Genomic DNA, 18,291 nt, shown 5'->3' with positions numbered 1-18,291 from the left:
CTCCATTATAGTTATAGACTAGCTTCTAACTGGAAATTACATTTTCAAATTGCCATTTGAAATGCATGTAATTGCACTTAAGCTTTTGGTCATCACTACAAGCGGTACCACCCAGCTTTGGACATTTTGTCAAACTATTGAATTAGATGACTGTAATTTAGTTCAATCGAGCATCCAAACACACCCAAAAAAATAATTAATATGAACAATTGGCTGAGATTGGATATGTCACCCTCTGATACACTACACGATGGGCAACGGTTTGAAAATGGCAGTGAGATTTGGCAAATTGCCATATACCAGATGACTGAGATCTTGAGCTGAATAGGCCCGGTTTATTGGACGATGCCGAGCACCTCTTCTTATCCTTTTGCATCTCATCTGAACTAATTTAGTTTTATGAATGTATTAGAGGGGAAGTTAGAATAAACAGGCTACTTTCATTCTGGAAGCTTTTCTAGCAGCTCAGTCAAAACCTGAAACAGATCGGCTACAAGCCCATAATCAGCAACCTGCAATTCAAGGTAACATTAGTTTGAGAATTAGCAAAACTTACATAGAATTATACATAGTTTTTCTTCATTTTTTCTATTTTTTTAACCAATTTTTTTATTTTTTCAATTTTCAAAAAAAAAAAAAAAAAAAAAAAAGGCCATCAGCCTGAGCGATCACTCATGCAATTACGCGATGGCATAAGCGATTAGCCCAGGCTGATGGCTTATGTGATTTGACAACATTGGAGGTAGCTGATAAATCTTAAACAATGGTAATTGGTGAACATCAAGGTCATCACACAACAGGACAAGCTCTGTAATAAATTCAAGAGTTCGGCCATCACCTGAAATATGGGTGCATCAGCATCCTTGTTTATAGCTACAATGACCTTAGAATCTCTCATTCCTGCCAAATGCTGGATGGCTCCTGAGACCCCAAATGCTATATACAACTCTGGGGCAACAATTTTCCCAGTTTGACCAACCTTAAGAGGAAACGACAGATGCAATTACATTAAAAGATCATGATAAAAAGAGAACTCAGAGATGATCGCATATTAGTATAGGGTAATATAAACATGATCAGATAGATCAATGGTTGTGATTACCAGGTCCTTTGCGAAAATAACCCTAATGACAACAGGAACCAACATTTTACACTTTGACTGAGATACACCCACCATTTCTACTTCTGGAAATACAAAGTGCAAAGTAGTTACATTGTCTTACCATGTGTAGAAACAAAACGGTGTATGTATCAGTCAAGGTGGCTATCAATATCCATACCCTTTATTTGTGCTGTTAACATGACAGTGGAAGCAGTCAAGAAGATGTTAAGGATCCTTACATACTGCTCTTGCCATACTTTGAAGAATAGAAATTGAGCAGTTAAGCAAAAACCATGTTCATAGGATGAGTGCAGCTGAAATGAGGGTGTTAAGATGGATAAGTGGCAAGAATTGGAAGGATAGAATTAGAAATGAATGCATTCGAGGGAGCTTATGAGCAGCACTAATAGCTAATAAGATGAAGGAAGTAGACTTTAGATGGTTTGGCCATGTGCAACAGACCTAGAACTGCACCGCTTAGGAGTGGGTGGGTTCAAGTTGGAGGCTCTAAAAAGGGTAAGGGAAGGCCCAAAAGAACAAATGTGGTGGTAGTACGAAAAGATTTGAGGACCTACAGTTTAACTGAGGATGTGATCCTTGATAGAGTAGAATGGCAGAAGAGTTGTGTAGTTGAACCCAATTAGTTGGAGTAAAGGCTCAGAGGATGATGATGATGATGATGGACTGCTCTTTGCAATAGCTCCATTTTGCTAAAAGAACATTAACAGTTGCAATTTCTAGTCCATAAACAGAATCAAAGCCAACAGATGGTCCAGCTGTGTAGATAACCTGGCCCCAGAACTCAGGCTTATTGACTCATCAGGTGAGGGACATGTGGGAAAACAATGGTCAGTTTAAAAAGATCAGCAAAAGTTACAATCTGCAGCTGGCCTGATGAGTAGACTGGCCTACTTATGGTCCATGTCATCTAATTGTAGGGCTCTCGTGATATAGGGTTCAGATGTCCCACACAAGTGACAAGTTGTTATGTGAGTCCACCGAGGTATTCAACAAAGGTAACGATGGCCATAACGGCCGCCATGATGGCTGTTACGATACGGGCCTTAACAGCCATTACGGCCCTATAACATTCAAAAAGAAACAACTGAAGGAAAAAAAAAAAAACTATATTAGCCCTGAAATGGATCACTAGGGACCCATAATGGCCAATATGGACCATTTTTTTTTTTCAGAATGGGCATTACAACTCAGTATCACGTAACACTTTCCACTGTTAACCATTTTTTAATACCACGGTGTCCACATGCAAAGTATGTGTCAAGAAAGCATTCATGCTCAGCAAACTTCTACATTTTAAGACAGCAGCATGCAGTTATAGTTTGGAGCCACCTGCGAATGGCATGCAAGGCAGGTTTCATGGCAATTGACTAGCACTAGAGATACTAATAGCATGAATACACCAAGTATGATTCTTCCTCTCACATGATGTGAAATTGCTAAAAATTAATGGAGAGTTACCTGAAGCTCGTTAGGAACAAATCCGGCATCAACGGCAGCCCTAGTAGCTCCAACTAAGCAACAAGATAGCAAGAATCAATACAGAAAACAAAAATGATGAGGTCCAAGTCATTCTCATGCATCTTCTAAGTCATTTAAAATTGTACCCCAGAGTTCAAGATTGAAAATTGTGAAATCCCCTCCCTCCCTCTGTGTGTGTGTGTGTGAGAGAGAGAGAGAGAGAGAGAGAGAGAGAGAGAGAGAGAGAGAGAGAGAGAGAGAGCGCGTGCTTGCCATCTACAACCAACTGCATGCGTGAGATGCTGTGTGTGAGTTAGAATTTAATGAGAACCATACCAACGGGCAACAGCTACAGTTGAGTCTGATCTAATAGTACAGTAATAATATAATGAGAACCATGCGAGCACACAACAGCCAACAGTTGAGTCTGATCTACTACACTGGCTATCCACATATTTACGATAAGGGGAGCAAGCATAAACAGAAACCAATGGATTGGCTCACATGCAGAAGATTCATAGATCACAAACCTGCTCCACCAAGCTTTTCTGCGAGCTTCTCTATTAATTTAAAGTTCTCAGCACTTTTCAGTCCCCTGCCCCCAGTGACAACAACCCGAGCATTCCCCAGATCTGGGCGTTCTGTATCCTGAGATTCAAGTTTCAACCATCTGGATCGCCCTAGAGTCACTGCACAAAGGAAACTATACTGTTAAGGTATTCATATACCAACACTGTAGGAACTAATGGAGGGACAACATAGCGTCTAATTGTAAAACAAGGTAGCTATCATTGCCTACCTATAACCCTCAGCCCGAACTAATTGTGAGAAAACCCTGGGGGCATGTGGATAATCAAATTCTTTCACAACTAACACCCACAAGAGATCGTGGACGGAATAGCATTAGTGGTCACAGAAGCCATTGAGAAGTATGGTGCTAAGAAAACATAGCGCCCAAAGTATAGGCAGTGCAACACAGTCAACCAAAGCTAATAAGCTGGTACGGAACGGAAATGAGTTTGCGTATAAAAAGCTCTGAGGTGTTTCAGAAGAGCACTCTCTGTACATAATTCCTAACGCATTTTCACAGAAGACGAATCTTATGATCCTTGCCCCAAAGTACCCTCTAGTTTTTAGATTGTAACAGAGTGATCCATCATTTAATGATCCTGGCAGTTCTGATGGGCCCCACTGCGGATGAACCATGCCCCAAAAATATCACAATAGGGTAATCCTAGCCTTTCAACTGGTGACCTGAAAAGAGATGGTTCAAAAAGAAATATAGCTATGGTCCACATTCAACTGAAAACATCCAAAGATTGGATGGTTGGATCTTTAATCAAGGAGGTTTCAGGGCATGGTCCATCCATGGGGGCGCCAATCAGACCGACAGTCTGGACCTCTAAGCCAATGACCACCACTATTACAAAACTAAATTGTCTATGATGCGACAAATATCCTTTCGTCAAGGATCGTATAATTCCTCTTAACATAATATAAGCATCTTTATAAAATAAAAATAAAAATAAAAAAAAGTATGAAATGTGCCAAACTATTCATATTGTCGTATTCCATCTTTGGAATCCTCATTTCTGAATTATCCAGTGTCCAATATTAATTGCCATAAGAATAAATATACAAAGAGCCATTTTAGAAAACAGCCGAGGAGAAGATACAGCCATGAGTTATCCATAAAGGGAAAGGATAAAGGAAACACTAATACATAATCAAAGACAACAGATCAAACAGTAGGTTTAGAATTTTATAATGAGTTCACCATCCAGCTATTCAGGGTCGGCTGTCATGATTGCTCAGCAAAGGATCAATGGTCAACTGCCTTTTTGACATCAACCCTATTTATCCAAGCATGGTGCTGGCTAGATAGAGAGGCATATGTTTATGATGTGAGAGAGATCGGGGAATGGTCTAGAGCATCATAGAAGGAGTGCTGGCTAGACAGTTAGAGAGGCATTCGTTTATGATGTGCATCATAGACGGAGAGAGATAATTGAGGAAGGGAAGGTTTGAGAGAGATTGTGGGAAGGTGGAGATTTTTCAGGGGAGTGATATGGGGGTCTAGAACAACAGGTTGTCTTTTAACTTTTAAGGGCTGGAATAATATGCCTTTTCTTCCGCTATTTCTTAAGCAGTGGCGGCTCATCCACATAAATTTAAACATATGTCGATTTTCTAACATTTTCATGATGAACAATTAACGAAAAGAATTTCATTACTGGACATTGGAACTTTAAATGCAGGGGAGCTACAATAGAAAGATGGTCCAAGAGCCTCTAGTCCAAAAGTAAAACCATGCTGTTTCTTCATGCCCTAATACTCAACCTTGTGCTCTAGCAGGACATCCTCTATGTTCTAGGTTGAGGGATGATTAACAGGTCTGTTCGCAAATGACTATTTGATGCAGAACTGAAAATCCAGCAAGCTGATGGGCACGTCATAAATATAAATAGCACATTCTTCTTACCTTTAACCTCTAGATTAACATGTCCAGAAACTGCTGCTGATCGAATATTGAAACGGCAGCTTCAGCTAACAGTGGTAAGTGGTAACATGTGTGTCAAGAATTACCAGAAGACATATCTACCAAACCGATAGTGGACACAGATGCGAAGAACAATAAGAGAAACAGAAGAACAGCAAACCAGTTAGGAATGGCTCCAAAACTGATTGATGAGGTGGAGCCTCATCATTGATAAATCTGTCTCCAGATCCTGGAATAGAACAGCAATGAAGCATCATTCAAACAATATTATGTGTAGGTTTACATGGCTGAACATGTACATACAGAGTATTCTTCTAGACTGCCACCAAACTGAGAAACCTTCCTTGGATTGATAGCTTAAACAGCAAGTAATCAGAAAATGGTCCATATTTTCCTTTTAAAAAAGGGCCTAGATTTTACTGCTAATTACTGCTAAGCTTCCTAAAGTAACTAACGTAGTTTGAAACTTGCAAAATAAATTACTAAGGAAAGGTTTGGGATTGAGGAAATGGGAATATGGATTTGGCAATCCATGAATTTGCAAATTCATGGGTTTGCCGAAAATTCAGATTTAGCACATTCTAAAGGCTGTTGTTTTGGGGTCAAGCTACAAATCCATTGATTTGGGGGCATTAATAGCAAGGGCAGACTTTATTGCTTTTAGGAGTCTCATTTTGTGCATTTGGTAAATAACAACTCTGGAAGGAAGAAAATTTTTGGGGAAAATCCATGGATTTGGGAGGGTGAGGATTTGCAAAATCCATGGATTTGTAAAATCCCCGATGACTGCCAGTCAACGAATTTTGTAAATTCATGGTAGTAAATCTACAATGTCAAACAAGCCCTTATCTAACTTGCTACCTATGTAAAATAGTCTAGCCACCATATGGGTCCACAGATCAGACAGATTGCCATTAGGACCCACAAACTTTTCCAAAAGATCATGGGGCCCACATCACTGATGAGAGATTGTCTGGCCACTCTTGGCCTGTTGATGATGCATTTTGATAATAGTGGGCCTGAAGGCGTCATTTTTCTCCACAAACAGGCCTTTCTGTCTTGGGACAAAAGAAAACAACACCTCGTTCAGTCCAACCATTCTTCTGTAACATGGTTTTTTTTTTTTTTTCCTTTTTCTTATCTGTCTATTTTTGATACACAATGTTTACGCATATAATTAAGATTTTCTCAAATTGACATCCTTTGGCTGCTCCTTTTCTAGCTATCCCCTTCATCATGGTGGACCCTAGGAAGGTTTTAGCAGTGGGTGTCATTGTCTCCACTGCTGCTTTCTGTGGTATGGTCCACTTGAGCCTTGGATTTGCCTATTTTTGGGCCTTCAAGGAATACAATTATCAATTTTCAAAAAATATATATTGTTCAATTTTTTATATTTTGATACAAAATGACAGTATTATTTTGTATTTTAATTTAATTATATTTTTTAATTAGATTGGTCAAACAAGTTGGATTTGGACTAACCAATATGTGGATGGCGTCATTTTTCTCCACAAACAGGCCTTTCTGTCTTGGGACAAAATAAAACAACACTCATTCAGTCCAACCATCCTCTTACTTCCGTAATATGGTTTTTTTTTTCCCTTTTCTGATCTTTCTATTTTTGATGCGTAATGTTTTGGCATATAGCTAAGATTTTCTCAAATTGACATCCTTTGGCTGCTCCTTTCTTTTGTTCCCTAATCCCCTCATCTCATTATGCAGCTAGAAACAAAACCAAAGACTGCACCTTTTCTAGCTATCCCCCTTTCATCGAGATAATAATGGTTTCGTTCTATTTCCAAATAAGTTGCTGCTTGAAGAACATACCAATCATGTAGCACCATCCTTTTTGGAGAATAAGATACTGTCCTTGCCATTATATTTCCACTTGGGGCTAGTACATAGAAAATTCAAAGTGACATATAATGGAATGATTAAGTCGCCCAAGAAAAAAGAAAAATAAATAATACAGCCTAAGCACAGGGCTGTGCAGACATATAGGAACACGTCGACCCATTTTTACCAAATAAAACATGGTGAGCATCTCTTAGCGTTGGATCCTCTTAGCAGCCCTCTTTTTCAGTGTCTTTCTTTTTCATTTTTCATTTTTTTCATTTTTTCTTTTTGAAAGGCCCCTCTTTCAAGTCTATTTGTACATATTAGTTTTTGTCCATAAAGTTTCATTTATGGAGGGGTGTGCTCTAGAATCTAAAGGATTAAAAAATAGTTGCACTAAAACAGAGTATATCGAGTGCAATTTTAGTAACAATAGGAATAAAAATGAGGTTTTTTTGTGTGTGTGTGTGTGGGGAGGGGGGGGGGGAGCTCCCTTCAATAAAATTCAATCTTCCAAAAAAAAAAAAACTTTCCCAAAATGACCAATATAAGACCAGCCATGCTTTATGGAACAAAATGTTGGGCAGTTAAGGAACAACATGTTCATAGGATGTGTAGCTGAAATAAAGATGTTGAGATGGATGAGTTTGGAAATGAATGCTTTTGAGGCAACTTATGAGTAACACCAATAGGTAATAAAATGAGGGAAAGCAAACTTAGATGGTTGGGTCATGTGCAACAGAGACCAAGAACTGCGCCAGTTGGAGTGAGTTGGTACCAGTTGAAGCCGCTAAAAGGGCAAGAGGAAGGCCTGAAATGACAAGAATGTAATAAGAAAAGAATTGACAACCTATAGTCTAACTGAGGTATGGCCCTTGATAGAATGGCATGGTGGCAAATGATTGTAGGCGACCCCAAGTAGTTGGTAAGCCTTATATGATGATGACAACGACGACGACGATGATGATGATGGAAATTCATAAATTATCAAGAGAAGAAACAGGAGAGGATTGATTCAAATCGTTGATAGGGATTTGGCAGGAATTTCTTAGGTATGCAGAGATACTTGAGATTTTTTCTTTTTTGCCGGAATTTACAGGCTTGCTAATGTTTTGCTGGTGGAACCTTGTAAGAGCTGACTTAGCTCCTGCTTATTGAATATTTTATTGTTTTTGGTTTCTTATAGTACTTCTGGTTTGGACACCAAATTTATGTTGAACTTGCTTCAAGTTCAAACATGGGTTTGCGTTAAATCTGGTATCCCTCGTTGTGATCCAAAGGCAATAGGAAGTGTTTTAGAAATTAAATGAAATAATTTAAAATAAATAAAAAAAAGCTTAATAAATCATATAAACTCAAGGAACAATGTTATTTATGATCACATAATAAGCAATGAACAGTAAACCATCCACAGAAATGCACAGGGCCATAATGTAGTGAAAGGACAAAACAGACCTTCACTAAAGGTCGAGAGATCAACCTGGGAAATTTGTGCTGGATCAGATCGTGAATCAGCTGGAACCGAGGGCAAGGCAAATGATGTGGACCTAATGGTCAGCATACAAGGAGCCACACCTGTGTATCGAACTGTACAGAGAGCATTTCCAGCATAAATTGGCCTGCCAGATAGAAGCATACCTTATGTCCAATCTAGATATTAAAAATATATATATATATATATATATATATATATATATATATATATATATATATATATATATATCAAGGACTACTCAGTTAAAGCATTCCACAAGTGCATAATCAAGGGCATAGTTAAATGTTCGTGAAAAGAGTAATCTTATAGCCGCACAAAGCACAGGACAAAGTGACAACAGGTTCAGGTGAAGGAGCAGGAAGCATCTCTTTCAAGATTTTAGCAAGCTAAAAACAGCTAGGAAGCCGGAACATAATTACAAGTCCAGAGAGTGATTTGAAGTGGGACACTTGGTTAGAAGAATCTTACAACCAAAAATGAACTACGATTCAGGAAAACCACAGGCCTTGGATGTAATGGCTAACAATGATCCTTTTTTTTAAATGATACAATGACATCCTTTTGTTGCATGCCTTTTCTCTACCTAGTAAAATAATTGTGCAGATAGCTTCCTTTTTCTTCTGTTAAAAGGAAAATTTTGTAAAATAGAAAATAGAACTGCATTGTGCCTGGTACAAAGACAACGCCTACATGTTCTGTTTTTAGACAGAGTGAACTCAACCTCATTGGCATTTGGAACCACATATAATATGCATAAAATCAATTCCTAAAACACTACATATTTCCCAGATCCAATCAATGATGCATCCTGATCTCCAGGCAACTGTCACCACTTCAATGCCCATGAAATAGTCGTATTCACAAACCAAAAAAAAGAAAAAAAGAAGTGTTGATAGAATATGGACATCAAATAGTAAACAATAATATCAACATCCTATCTAGCATTTACATGTAAAATCAGTACTATCCATCACAAGGGTAATATAACACAGGAAAACTACCACATTCACTAAGTAAAAAAATCCATTCAAGGTGAAAGATGCATCCAAGAGAACCTGACAAACAACTGAGGTCCTGAAATTCCGATGACATCTGTAACTGGGGAAACATCTAGAAGAGCTGCAGCTCGTGGTAGTATGTTCTTTCCAAACGAAGTAGAAGCGGCAACAATATGCGAATAACAGCCACTCTGCTGAACCAAATTGACTAGTTCAGCCCATGGTTCAGCAAGAGGATGCTTCAATACATCTGTATCAGCAACAAGTACCTAGAGGCAAAGAGAAGTTGCTAAATATTCAACTACCACAAACAAGTAATTATCCACCCAATCACATAAAATAAAACAAACCTACCTGGGAAACTGAAGGATGACTTGAGGCAGCATGCAAAGCAGCTTCTTGAAGAGATGGACCTGAGCCAGCCAACAACACAGAAATAGAATTTCCTTCGCTAACAGCTCCAGCAGCCGCTAGTGCACTCATTGACGATGGTTTTACTGACCCACCCTCATGTTCAGCTATAACCAATGTGCTCATCTACATGACCATAACAATCAGAGAGAAATAATGAGTAAATAGTGCATGCAATTACCTTAGATAGCTTATAAACCAAGATACTATTGCTATATTCCAGTGCGTACCAGAATATCTAGGGAGTGTCTCGGTTCCACAGGAAAACAGGTTTAATCAAGGTGGTGTCAGTGCTTGTTGGAAGTATGCCTATGGTTAGAATTGAAGGTTAGAATTGAAGGCAAGACTATTGCCCACTAGTTAATAAAACGGGTCTGAAATTTTAGGAAGGCCCTTCACCATGATGGTGAGTCTGGTGGATGGTTCCAACCTCACATGTGGCACACAAGTACAGCTGTGTGAGACGCAATCAATCACTGCCTCTGCCAAATCTTCTTTTTCTTTTTTAAACAACAAGTGGAGGGAGTTTCCCAACAAATGTGACAAAATGTTGCAGATTTAAAATTCAATGAGAGATTGGTGGCACCCAAACAGGCCCCAAGCTTCATCCATTATTCGAAGTATTCCCATTGTTATCGAAATATCCCCGATATTACCTGTATCTCCAGCTCGGCAATACCGATAACACCAGTAGTGATACCAAGAACACTGGCAGTATCAGAAATTCCAAGTATCAGCAATGTACTGCTAAGTATCGCCAATGTATCAATATAGCCAACAGTTTTTACTGTGTAAATTCCAGGTGCCACTAGTATTGCCAATGTATCGATGTTGCCAATATTTTCGACTATGTAAATTCCAGGTATCGCTTGTATTGCCAGTGTACTGGCAATATTTCGATAATATCACCAAAAATATATTTATTTAAAAAAAAAACCTTAAATATATTTTTTTTTATGGGTGGATGGTTCTATGTAGTGTTTAATTTGTCAACGATAATATCAATTATATCGCGATGTTATTATTATCTCAACATGAGGGATATCGAGGCCACAATCTTTTGTTTCCTTTCCAGTTGTCGACAATTTCTCAGTGAAATGTTGTGTTGTCGATATTCTAACATATTAATGGATGTTTAGATTGAAGGTTGGATAGTTGGATCGATGGCCGGATGGATAGATGGGATGGATGGGATGGTTGGACTGATTTCTTACAATGGCACATGCTTTTATGCCCCCATTAAATGGAAACTTATTATGTTTGTGTTCTTTTCGCAATTTTTATTCCTAAATATGCAAATATATGTATTTTGGCATCTCCTGAAGATTCCCTGAAAAATACCACTGTTTTCCTCATGTTTCCAGGCATTTCCGATTATCGGCAATATTATCAGTGATATCAATATTGTTTCTGTATCCACAGCTAGCAAAACGTGTAACGATACTGTAACACCTCATATATTTAAATAGTGGTAGCGTGATACGTAGTGCTCAGCCCTCTATAGCGTGTAGCATAAATACGTAGCATGTAGCGTAAGCTACACGATACTTCTATTTTTTAATTTAAAATAGGATAAACATAATAAATAGTGAAAAAGAAAGAAAAAAATATAAAAATGCCTAAATGATGATTCATTTAATCAATTATAAGCATGTTCGAAAAAGTTATTAGTTATCATTTATCAAAAGTCAATCCACATATATAAGCCAAATCAAATAATTACCACATCAACAACTTTCTAAGCAAAGCACTTTAATTAATAATGTCTAATTGAAACCACAAGTCATAATTATGAAAAGAAATAAAAATCCCATAGGTTAAAAGTATCAAGTACAATACAAGTGTCACATTCCTCAACATTAGAAACAAAGAAAATGTGAAAAAATAATAAAAAACTAAAATAGTAAAAAAAATACATTGTAGCTTACGCTACGGACGCTACGCACTATGTAGCTGTAGCATACGCTATTTGAGATGCTAAGTAGTGCTATGGCCACGCTATGCTACGTAGCGTACTCTACAGGTGCTATTTGAAACACATTTTCACCATACTCGATCCTAGGATATACGTGGGTGTTACCTCTAAAGAACCATACAAATTCGATTAATTACCCTTAGGAAGCTATCAAATACGCTTGATCACCTAAATCTTGGGCCTAACCTTATGATTTACTCATTCAAGGCCAAGATCTAGGTGACCCACCACTAATTAATCAGAACACTTGTAGCTTAATGAAGATCCACCTAAAATCAACATAACTAATGGATTAGATCTTGATTATCCCATGTACATAAACCGAATTGACTGAATTATCCCTATGGCCTAAGAATTGATCCAAAACTTCAGTGGGCCCCAAGAAGTGTTTCAATGGTAGGCATTCCCGTCCCCTTTTTACCTGTGTTGTAGCCCACTTGAGTTTTGGAACGGCCTTAATTTTGGGATCGCGTCCTAAAATGAGCACGATGGACGGAGTGGATGTCAAACACGCATCACGGTGGGCCCCACAGAGCTTTTATCGCACAGGCTCTGGGAAAAATTTCCCCTCTAAACTATGCAGTGAAATTCATGGATTTGTGGAAAGAAACATCAAATAAAAATAAATAAACAAACACGAATTCGTGGAGCTACAGTTCGATAAATCGTAAAAAACGAGAAATGAGGATTGATGTTGAGATGGATTTGAAGTGGAATTGAATTTTGGGAGTTGAAGAGAGCTTACGAATCTGGAAATAGGGCTGAGACATGAAGATAGAGGAGAAACATGAAATGGACGGGTTCGAAGAGATCTGAGCATCCGAAGAGCTGCTGCCATTTTCCCTTCCCTGATCAGGTTTCTAGGGTTTTGGGGGTTTGCCGATCCTTGTTTTATTGCAGTGTCTGACGATGAGGAGATTGCGCGCGAGTAGAAGCGTCGGAGAAGATAACGGCGCAAGGAGTTTGTTTTGTTTTCATATGTCGCGATGGACACGACACGATTTTCCTCCAACGAGTACAGCACAGTGCTTTGTGGGGGCCCAACGTGATGCATGTGAAATCCACTCCGTCCATCATTTGCACCAGCTCATATTAGGATTTATTTATGGAAATAAGGAAAATTCAAAACTCAATTGGACCACACCATAGCAAAAGGTGGCGATAGGGAGGCCTACCGTTGAAGCCTTATTTGGGCCACAGGAGTTTCTGATCGAGCTGATATTTGAAAAAAAAAAAAATTCCCTCCATCCTGGTGGGACTCAAGGTTGGATGGCAATAAATATCACGGTGGGCCCACTAAAGTTTGGATGGCAGGTACTCATCTACACTGTCCGGGGTGGTGTGGCCCACTTGATTTTTAGTATCGGCTTTCTTTTGTCTTGGGCTCATGTTCTATAGTAGAGAAGTTCGCGCATATGATGGACGGAGTGGTTTCACACACTCACAAACGTCACGTGGGTTTGACCGAGCTTCATGTTGCCGGAGCAGATTAGGTGCGGCCCTTACCGTGGGGCCCACCTTGATATATGTTTTATATATCCACGTTGTCCATCCGTTTTTACGTATCTTTTTAGCATGTGAGCACAGAAATAAAACAGATTCAAATCTCAAGTGGACCGTACCATAGGAATCAGTGGTGATTGACCATTAAATACTATATGTGGGCCACAAAAGTTTTCGATCAAGCAGATATTTCTTTTATCCCTTTAATTAGGTTTCTTTGACCTTATCAACGGGTTGGATGGAAAACAGACATTTCAGGATATATATATATATAATGGGCCCTGGGCAGTTTTTAATGGTGGGGCATTCCATCACCACTGTTTCCTATGGTAGGGTCTAACAGAGATTTGTATCTGTTTTGTTTTTGGGATCATGCATCCAGAAAACAGATGGACGGCGTGGATATATAATACATACATCAAGGTGGGCCCCCGGGTAAGGGCGAAGGTAAGGTCCTCGCCGTCCTTGGTGTGGCCGAGGCCGGCCCGCACGTAATTCACTTCATCTTGTCGCAAGGGCTTCGGTATGAGAAATTTGTCTAGCCGCGACATAAGTTCGATTCAAAACTCAAGGGTGCCGCTGCACCGAAATGTACGGATGAGAACGGAAGCCAATTGCATAGGTGTGTTGACGCTACCAAGTTCTATGGGCTCCATGATCCCGTGATGTATGTATTATATCCACACCGTCCATTCATTCTGATATATCATTTTATGGCATAGGCTCAAAACTAAGTCAAATCGAAAGCTCAAGTGGATCACACCACACAAAAGAAGTGAGGACCCAAAGAAGTTCTGGATCCTTATATTTATTACTTCATCTATGTATGGTTATCTTGTAAATAGGTTGGATAGAAAATACACATCATTCGACCTTGGAAAGGTTTTAACATCGCGTGGTGGTTGGTCCACTTGAGCTCTGGATCTTGAGATTTTTCCTACTATATATATTTAACAACTAAACCAATGTTGTATGGATACAGTGTGGGCATACAAAAATATCCTTCCAAATCTGCCCGTCCAACCCAGTCAACCGGGTGTGGACCTGGTGAACCCCGTCTTGATGCCCGTCCAACCCAGTCGACCGGGTCCACACCTGGTTGACCCCATCTTACTGTCCAGCTGGACATGAATTAGCTACTAACAGGTTGAGTAGCGACATCGCCAAGTTATGTGGGTCTCACTATGATGTATGTTTTGTATATAGACTGTCCATCCATTCGAGATATCATTTTAGGACATTAGCCAAGGAATAAGTTAGATCCAAAGTTGGAGTGGACCCCACCACATAAAACAATGAAGAGAGTGATGCCCACCATTAAAAACTTCTAAGGCTTATAAAAGTTTTTGATCAAGCCGATATTTGTGTTTTTCCTTATTCCATGTTTGTATTAACTTATTAACAGGTTGGATCTCAAATAAACATCACGTGGACCTTAGGAAGGTTTCAACAATGGGCATCACTCTCTCCACTGTTTTTGTGGTGGGGTCCACTTGAGCTTTGGATCTGACTTTTTCTTTAGCTAATGCCCTAAAATGATCTCTCCAAATGGATGAACGATGTGGATACAAAACATACATCATGGTGGGACCCACATAACTTGGTGACACCACTTCAGTAGCAAGTCTCGATACTTGAAGCAAGATCGGGATGCCCCAACATTCTTCTCAATTCAAACTTGACCGAGCACTTCGTATGCAATGAACTGGAAGTGATGAACCCAGGCGGATCAAAAGACACAGGCGTGGGGCCACCTCGGCTGTTCTGGCCTTAGTGATTCGGATAAGACCAATGACCGCAATGGAGGTAATCTAGCTTTATGAAATTGACTGAGCTCCACATGAAATTGACCGAGTCTCACATGAAATTGATCGAGCCTCACATGAAATTAAAAGAAGCTTCACATTAAATTGACCAAGCTTCACATGAAATTGACCGAGCTTTATATGATCTTACAATGCACGACTTCTTGAAAGAGGAAATTCAATCTTCAATGTCAGTATCCCCATTCAATCTTTTAAAGTCTCAATTGTAGTAGTAACTCTGCAATTTAAACAAAATCATTCAAACACAAAATATACAGACCTTTTCGAATTAAGTCATTCACCATCATATTACATCAAAACATAAACCATTCACCATCGTTTTACATTACAACATAAATCATTCTAATACAAAATAAATTAGAAAGTACATTATTCCTCAGGTATTGAAAACTTGCACCTCCAATGATTATGCCCCGTTTGTTTGCATTTTTCATACTTTACTATTTTCCGTTTGTCTCCATGTGAAAGAATTCTTGTCTTTTTCGATCTTCCAGATGATATCTTCTGTCGCGGGGGTTTAATTCTTACACAATAGTCTCTGAATTCGGGCGATATTTTTCATTGGCTCTTGTTACGTAGTAGGTACACGAATTCGTTATACGTGATTTGGTAATTTTCCACCACGTAAAATGGGGAGCCATATGAAAAACGAAGAAGTTTATAGTTTATACATGTTGAAAGAACATACAAATAAGGGAATCCCTTTTACGTCAAACTCGTGACATGTACACGAAAGCTCATTGAGATTAATTATATCATTATAATCTCCTACAATATAGTACTTATTGCGAGAAATTGCATGACAGCGGACATCTCGCGCCTTCGGTGCAAGATTCTTTAATTGTTCCTCGACTCATGGTATCAACGGCCCTACAAATGATATTCCAGATTCTCTTTTCTTATATAATATATTTTGAATCTTAAATCTTACCGCCTCTATCAATATAGTCATGGGGTATTCTCGTACTTCTTTGAAGTGAGCATTAACGCACTCAGATATGTTTGTAGTGACTAAGTTGAATCTTTTTCCTAAAAAGTACGAAGATACCCATCCTGCGTATCTTATTTCTCTCATCCATGCATGTACTGGGGGTGGCCATTTTGATATCATGCATTTTCGAACGCAGCCTTCCTGCAGGTCTTCACAGCCCGCCAATAGTACATTTCCAACAACTTGTCTTTAAATGTGTCCACCAAGTTTATGTATATATGGTAGACGTAGTAGCCATGGATTGAATGTTGGAAGACTTGGAAAACTTCTTTCATTGAACATTTATTTCTGTCTGATATAATCACAAGACCCAGAAGAGCCCCTAACGTACAGTTGATGTGGGTAAGGAACCAATTCCAACCGATGTTGTTCTCTAATTCCCCAATGCTAAAAGCAACTAGAAAAACATGATTGTCGCCATCTAAGCCCGTAACATTGAATAAAACACCCTTATATTTATCGTTTAAATGTGTCCCGTTGATGGCCAACACCATTCGCATAGAATTTTAATTGTCCGAGCACAACAAAACATGTCTCAAACCTACTCGTCTGTGGGTTAATAAGCACGACAGTCATCGTCCCTGGGTTAGCCCTCCTCAACTCATGGAAATACATCGGGAGTTCATCGTAAGAGTCCTCATAAGACCCCATTACGCGATTAATTGCAAGCTCCTTAACGCGCCATGCCTTCTTATAACTAATAAGAATATTATATTTCTTTTGCATGAGGAAGATAATATCACTCGGCCTTAACCCCTAGCACTTCTCAATACAACTAACAACTAGCTCATAGGCTAACTTACTATTTGCTTGCCAGTAATCGCTCTTCATCTATGACATGTCACACGTGTGTTTGGACGTATAAGTTCTTATCTTTAATATCCCCGAATCATTCACCCTAGACGCATGAACCCTCAATTTGCATTTATCTTCAAAACACACCACGTTGAATCTCTTAGATGATGAGTACAAGACCATGTATTGGAAGTTTTTGCGAGTTGCAAATTAGCTCATCTAATGAATCCGAATATTTTGACGGATCTGCATTAATGAATGTAGCATCTTCGAAAGGCACGTTAACTTGACCGGTGATAAAGTTTGATGTTTCAACAAGCTCGGGGCGTGACATGTCGCTTATACGTACAGATTTGTTGGTGGATGATGAAGGCAAATATGCTTTTGTAGATAAATGTGGTGTCATGTATTCATATTTGAGGTTAAGGTCACCTGCCCATCTCACTTGACTAGTCAAAAAGTTTGATGTTTGAAGTGGCTCAAGCAATGGAGTGTTTCTTAGTCATACTTGTAAAGGTGATGTCATATATTCCAATTTCACGCCATGTTCCTTAATCCAGGTTCTTCGTGTATTGTCTTATTAATGTGTTACATTGTCTCCATGATAAAATAGATGAATTTATCCGAATGCTCTAACTGTGCTGCCAAGAACACTCACATCTTCGTCGTCTTTGATTTTAGTTGGAGGGATTGATTTGTTTGAGTAAGGATACAATATTTTCATCCTAATATCACAATCCATTTGTTTACTCTTAATAATCATGTACATTTTAAATACAAACTCCTCATATGTAGTCTTGACACCAACATCAATACTTTTTTACTTTTCACCCTTGTACATATATCGATTGTTTTCACATACTATCTCCCCAGCATAAAGCATACGATGATTCTCATATCCATTATTTGAAATCAAACATAATAACATATTATCAACGAATCGTTAAACAATAGAAGCATACCATAAAATACAATTTGGTTAAATAATAGATGACCGAGAACTCACTGAAATAATAGATGAGAATAATGTAAAGCTAAAGGAACTAAAAAACAAGTGGGGCGTTAAAATTTTCAAGTATACAACTAGAGCCTAAACAGATATGAATGAATAAAATCTCAGTGAGTTTACGAGTATCATTTAATTACTCTGATATGCAATGCAATTTCAAAAAAGTAAGGAAAGCGACCTTGAAAGAGGAGATCCAATGCATACCAGAGCAATCAAATGATACTCGTAAACTCAAGATATGCTAAAGAGAAGCTAAGTAGTCTCATGTTACATTTATGTTCGATGTCATGGAAAATTGACCGAGTATCAAATGAAATTGACCGAGCATGACATGAAATTCACCGAGCATGACATAAAATTCACGAAGCTTC

The 18,291-nt window shown here is 38.7% G+C and overlaps 1 protein-coding gene across 1 annotated transcript; it reads right to left on the bottom strand.

Moving 5' to 3' along the window:
- Nucleotides 1–214: 214 nt before the first annotated feature.
- On the bottom strand, nucleotides 215–12,865 carry LOC131231027 (electron transfer flavoprotein subunit alpha, mitochondrial). Its single transcript, XM_058227104.1, has 8 exons — nucleotides 12,542–12,865; nucleotides 9,765–9,947; nucleotides 9,468–9,679; nucleotides 8,373–8,536; nucleotides 3,112–3,270; nucleotides 2,582–2,634; nucleotides 839–979; nucleotides 215–512 (listed from the first exon to the last, which is right to left on the bottom strand). Exons 1-8 carry the CDS (start codon nucleotides 12,848–12,850, stop codon nucleotides 441–443), a joined length of 1,293 nt encoding a protein of 430 aa, XP_058083087.1. The 5' UTR covers nucleotides 12,851–12,865; the 3' UTR covers nucleotides 215–440.
- Nucleotides 12,866–18,291: the final 5,426 nt, after the last annotated feature.

Source organism: Magnolia sinica, chromosome 17 (assembly GCF_029962835.1).
Source record: "Magnolia sinica isolate HGM2019 chromosome 17, MsV1, whole genome shotgun sequence".
Classification (NCBI taxonomy): domain Eukaryota; kingdom Viridiplantae; phylum Streptophyta; class Magnoliopsida; order Magnoliales; family Magnoliaceae; genus Magnolia; species Magnolia sinica.
The sequence above is the reverse complement of the archived record's forward strand: the minus strand, read 5'-3'. Positions and strand labels throughout refer to the sequence as shown.

Excerpts from the sequence above, each read along its gene's own strand:
- LOC131231027 (XM_058227104.1), bottom strand. The coding sequence starts at position 12,850 with ATGCATCACGTTGGGCCCCCACAAAGCACTGTGCTGTACTCGTTGGAG. Across the intron at positions 9,948-12,541 it reads TCAGCCCTATTTCCAGATTC|ATGAGCACATTGGTTATAGC; the intron begins GTAAGCTCTCTT and ends ATGGTCATGTAG. Across the intron at positions 2,635-3,111 it reads AGAAAAGCTTGGTGGAGCAG|TTGGAGCTACTAGGGCTGCC; the intron begins GTTTGTGATCTA and ends CTTGTTGCTTAG.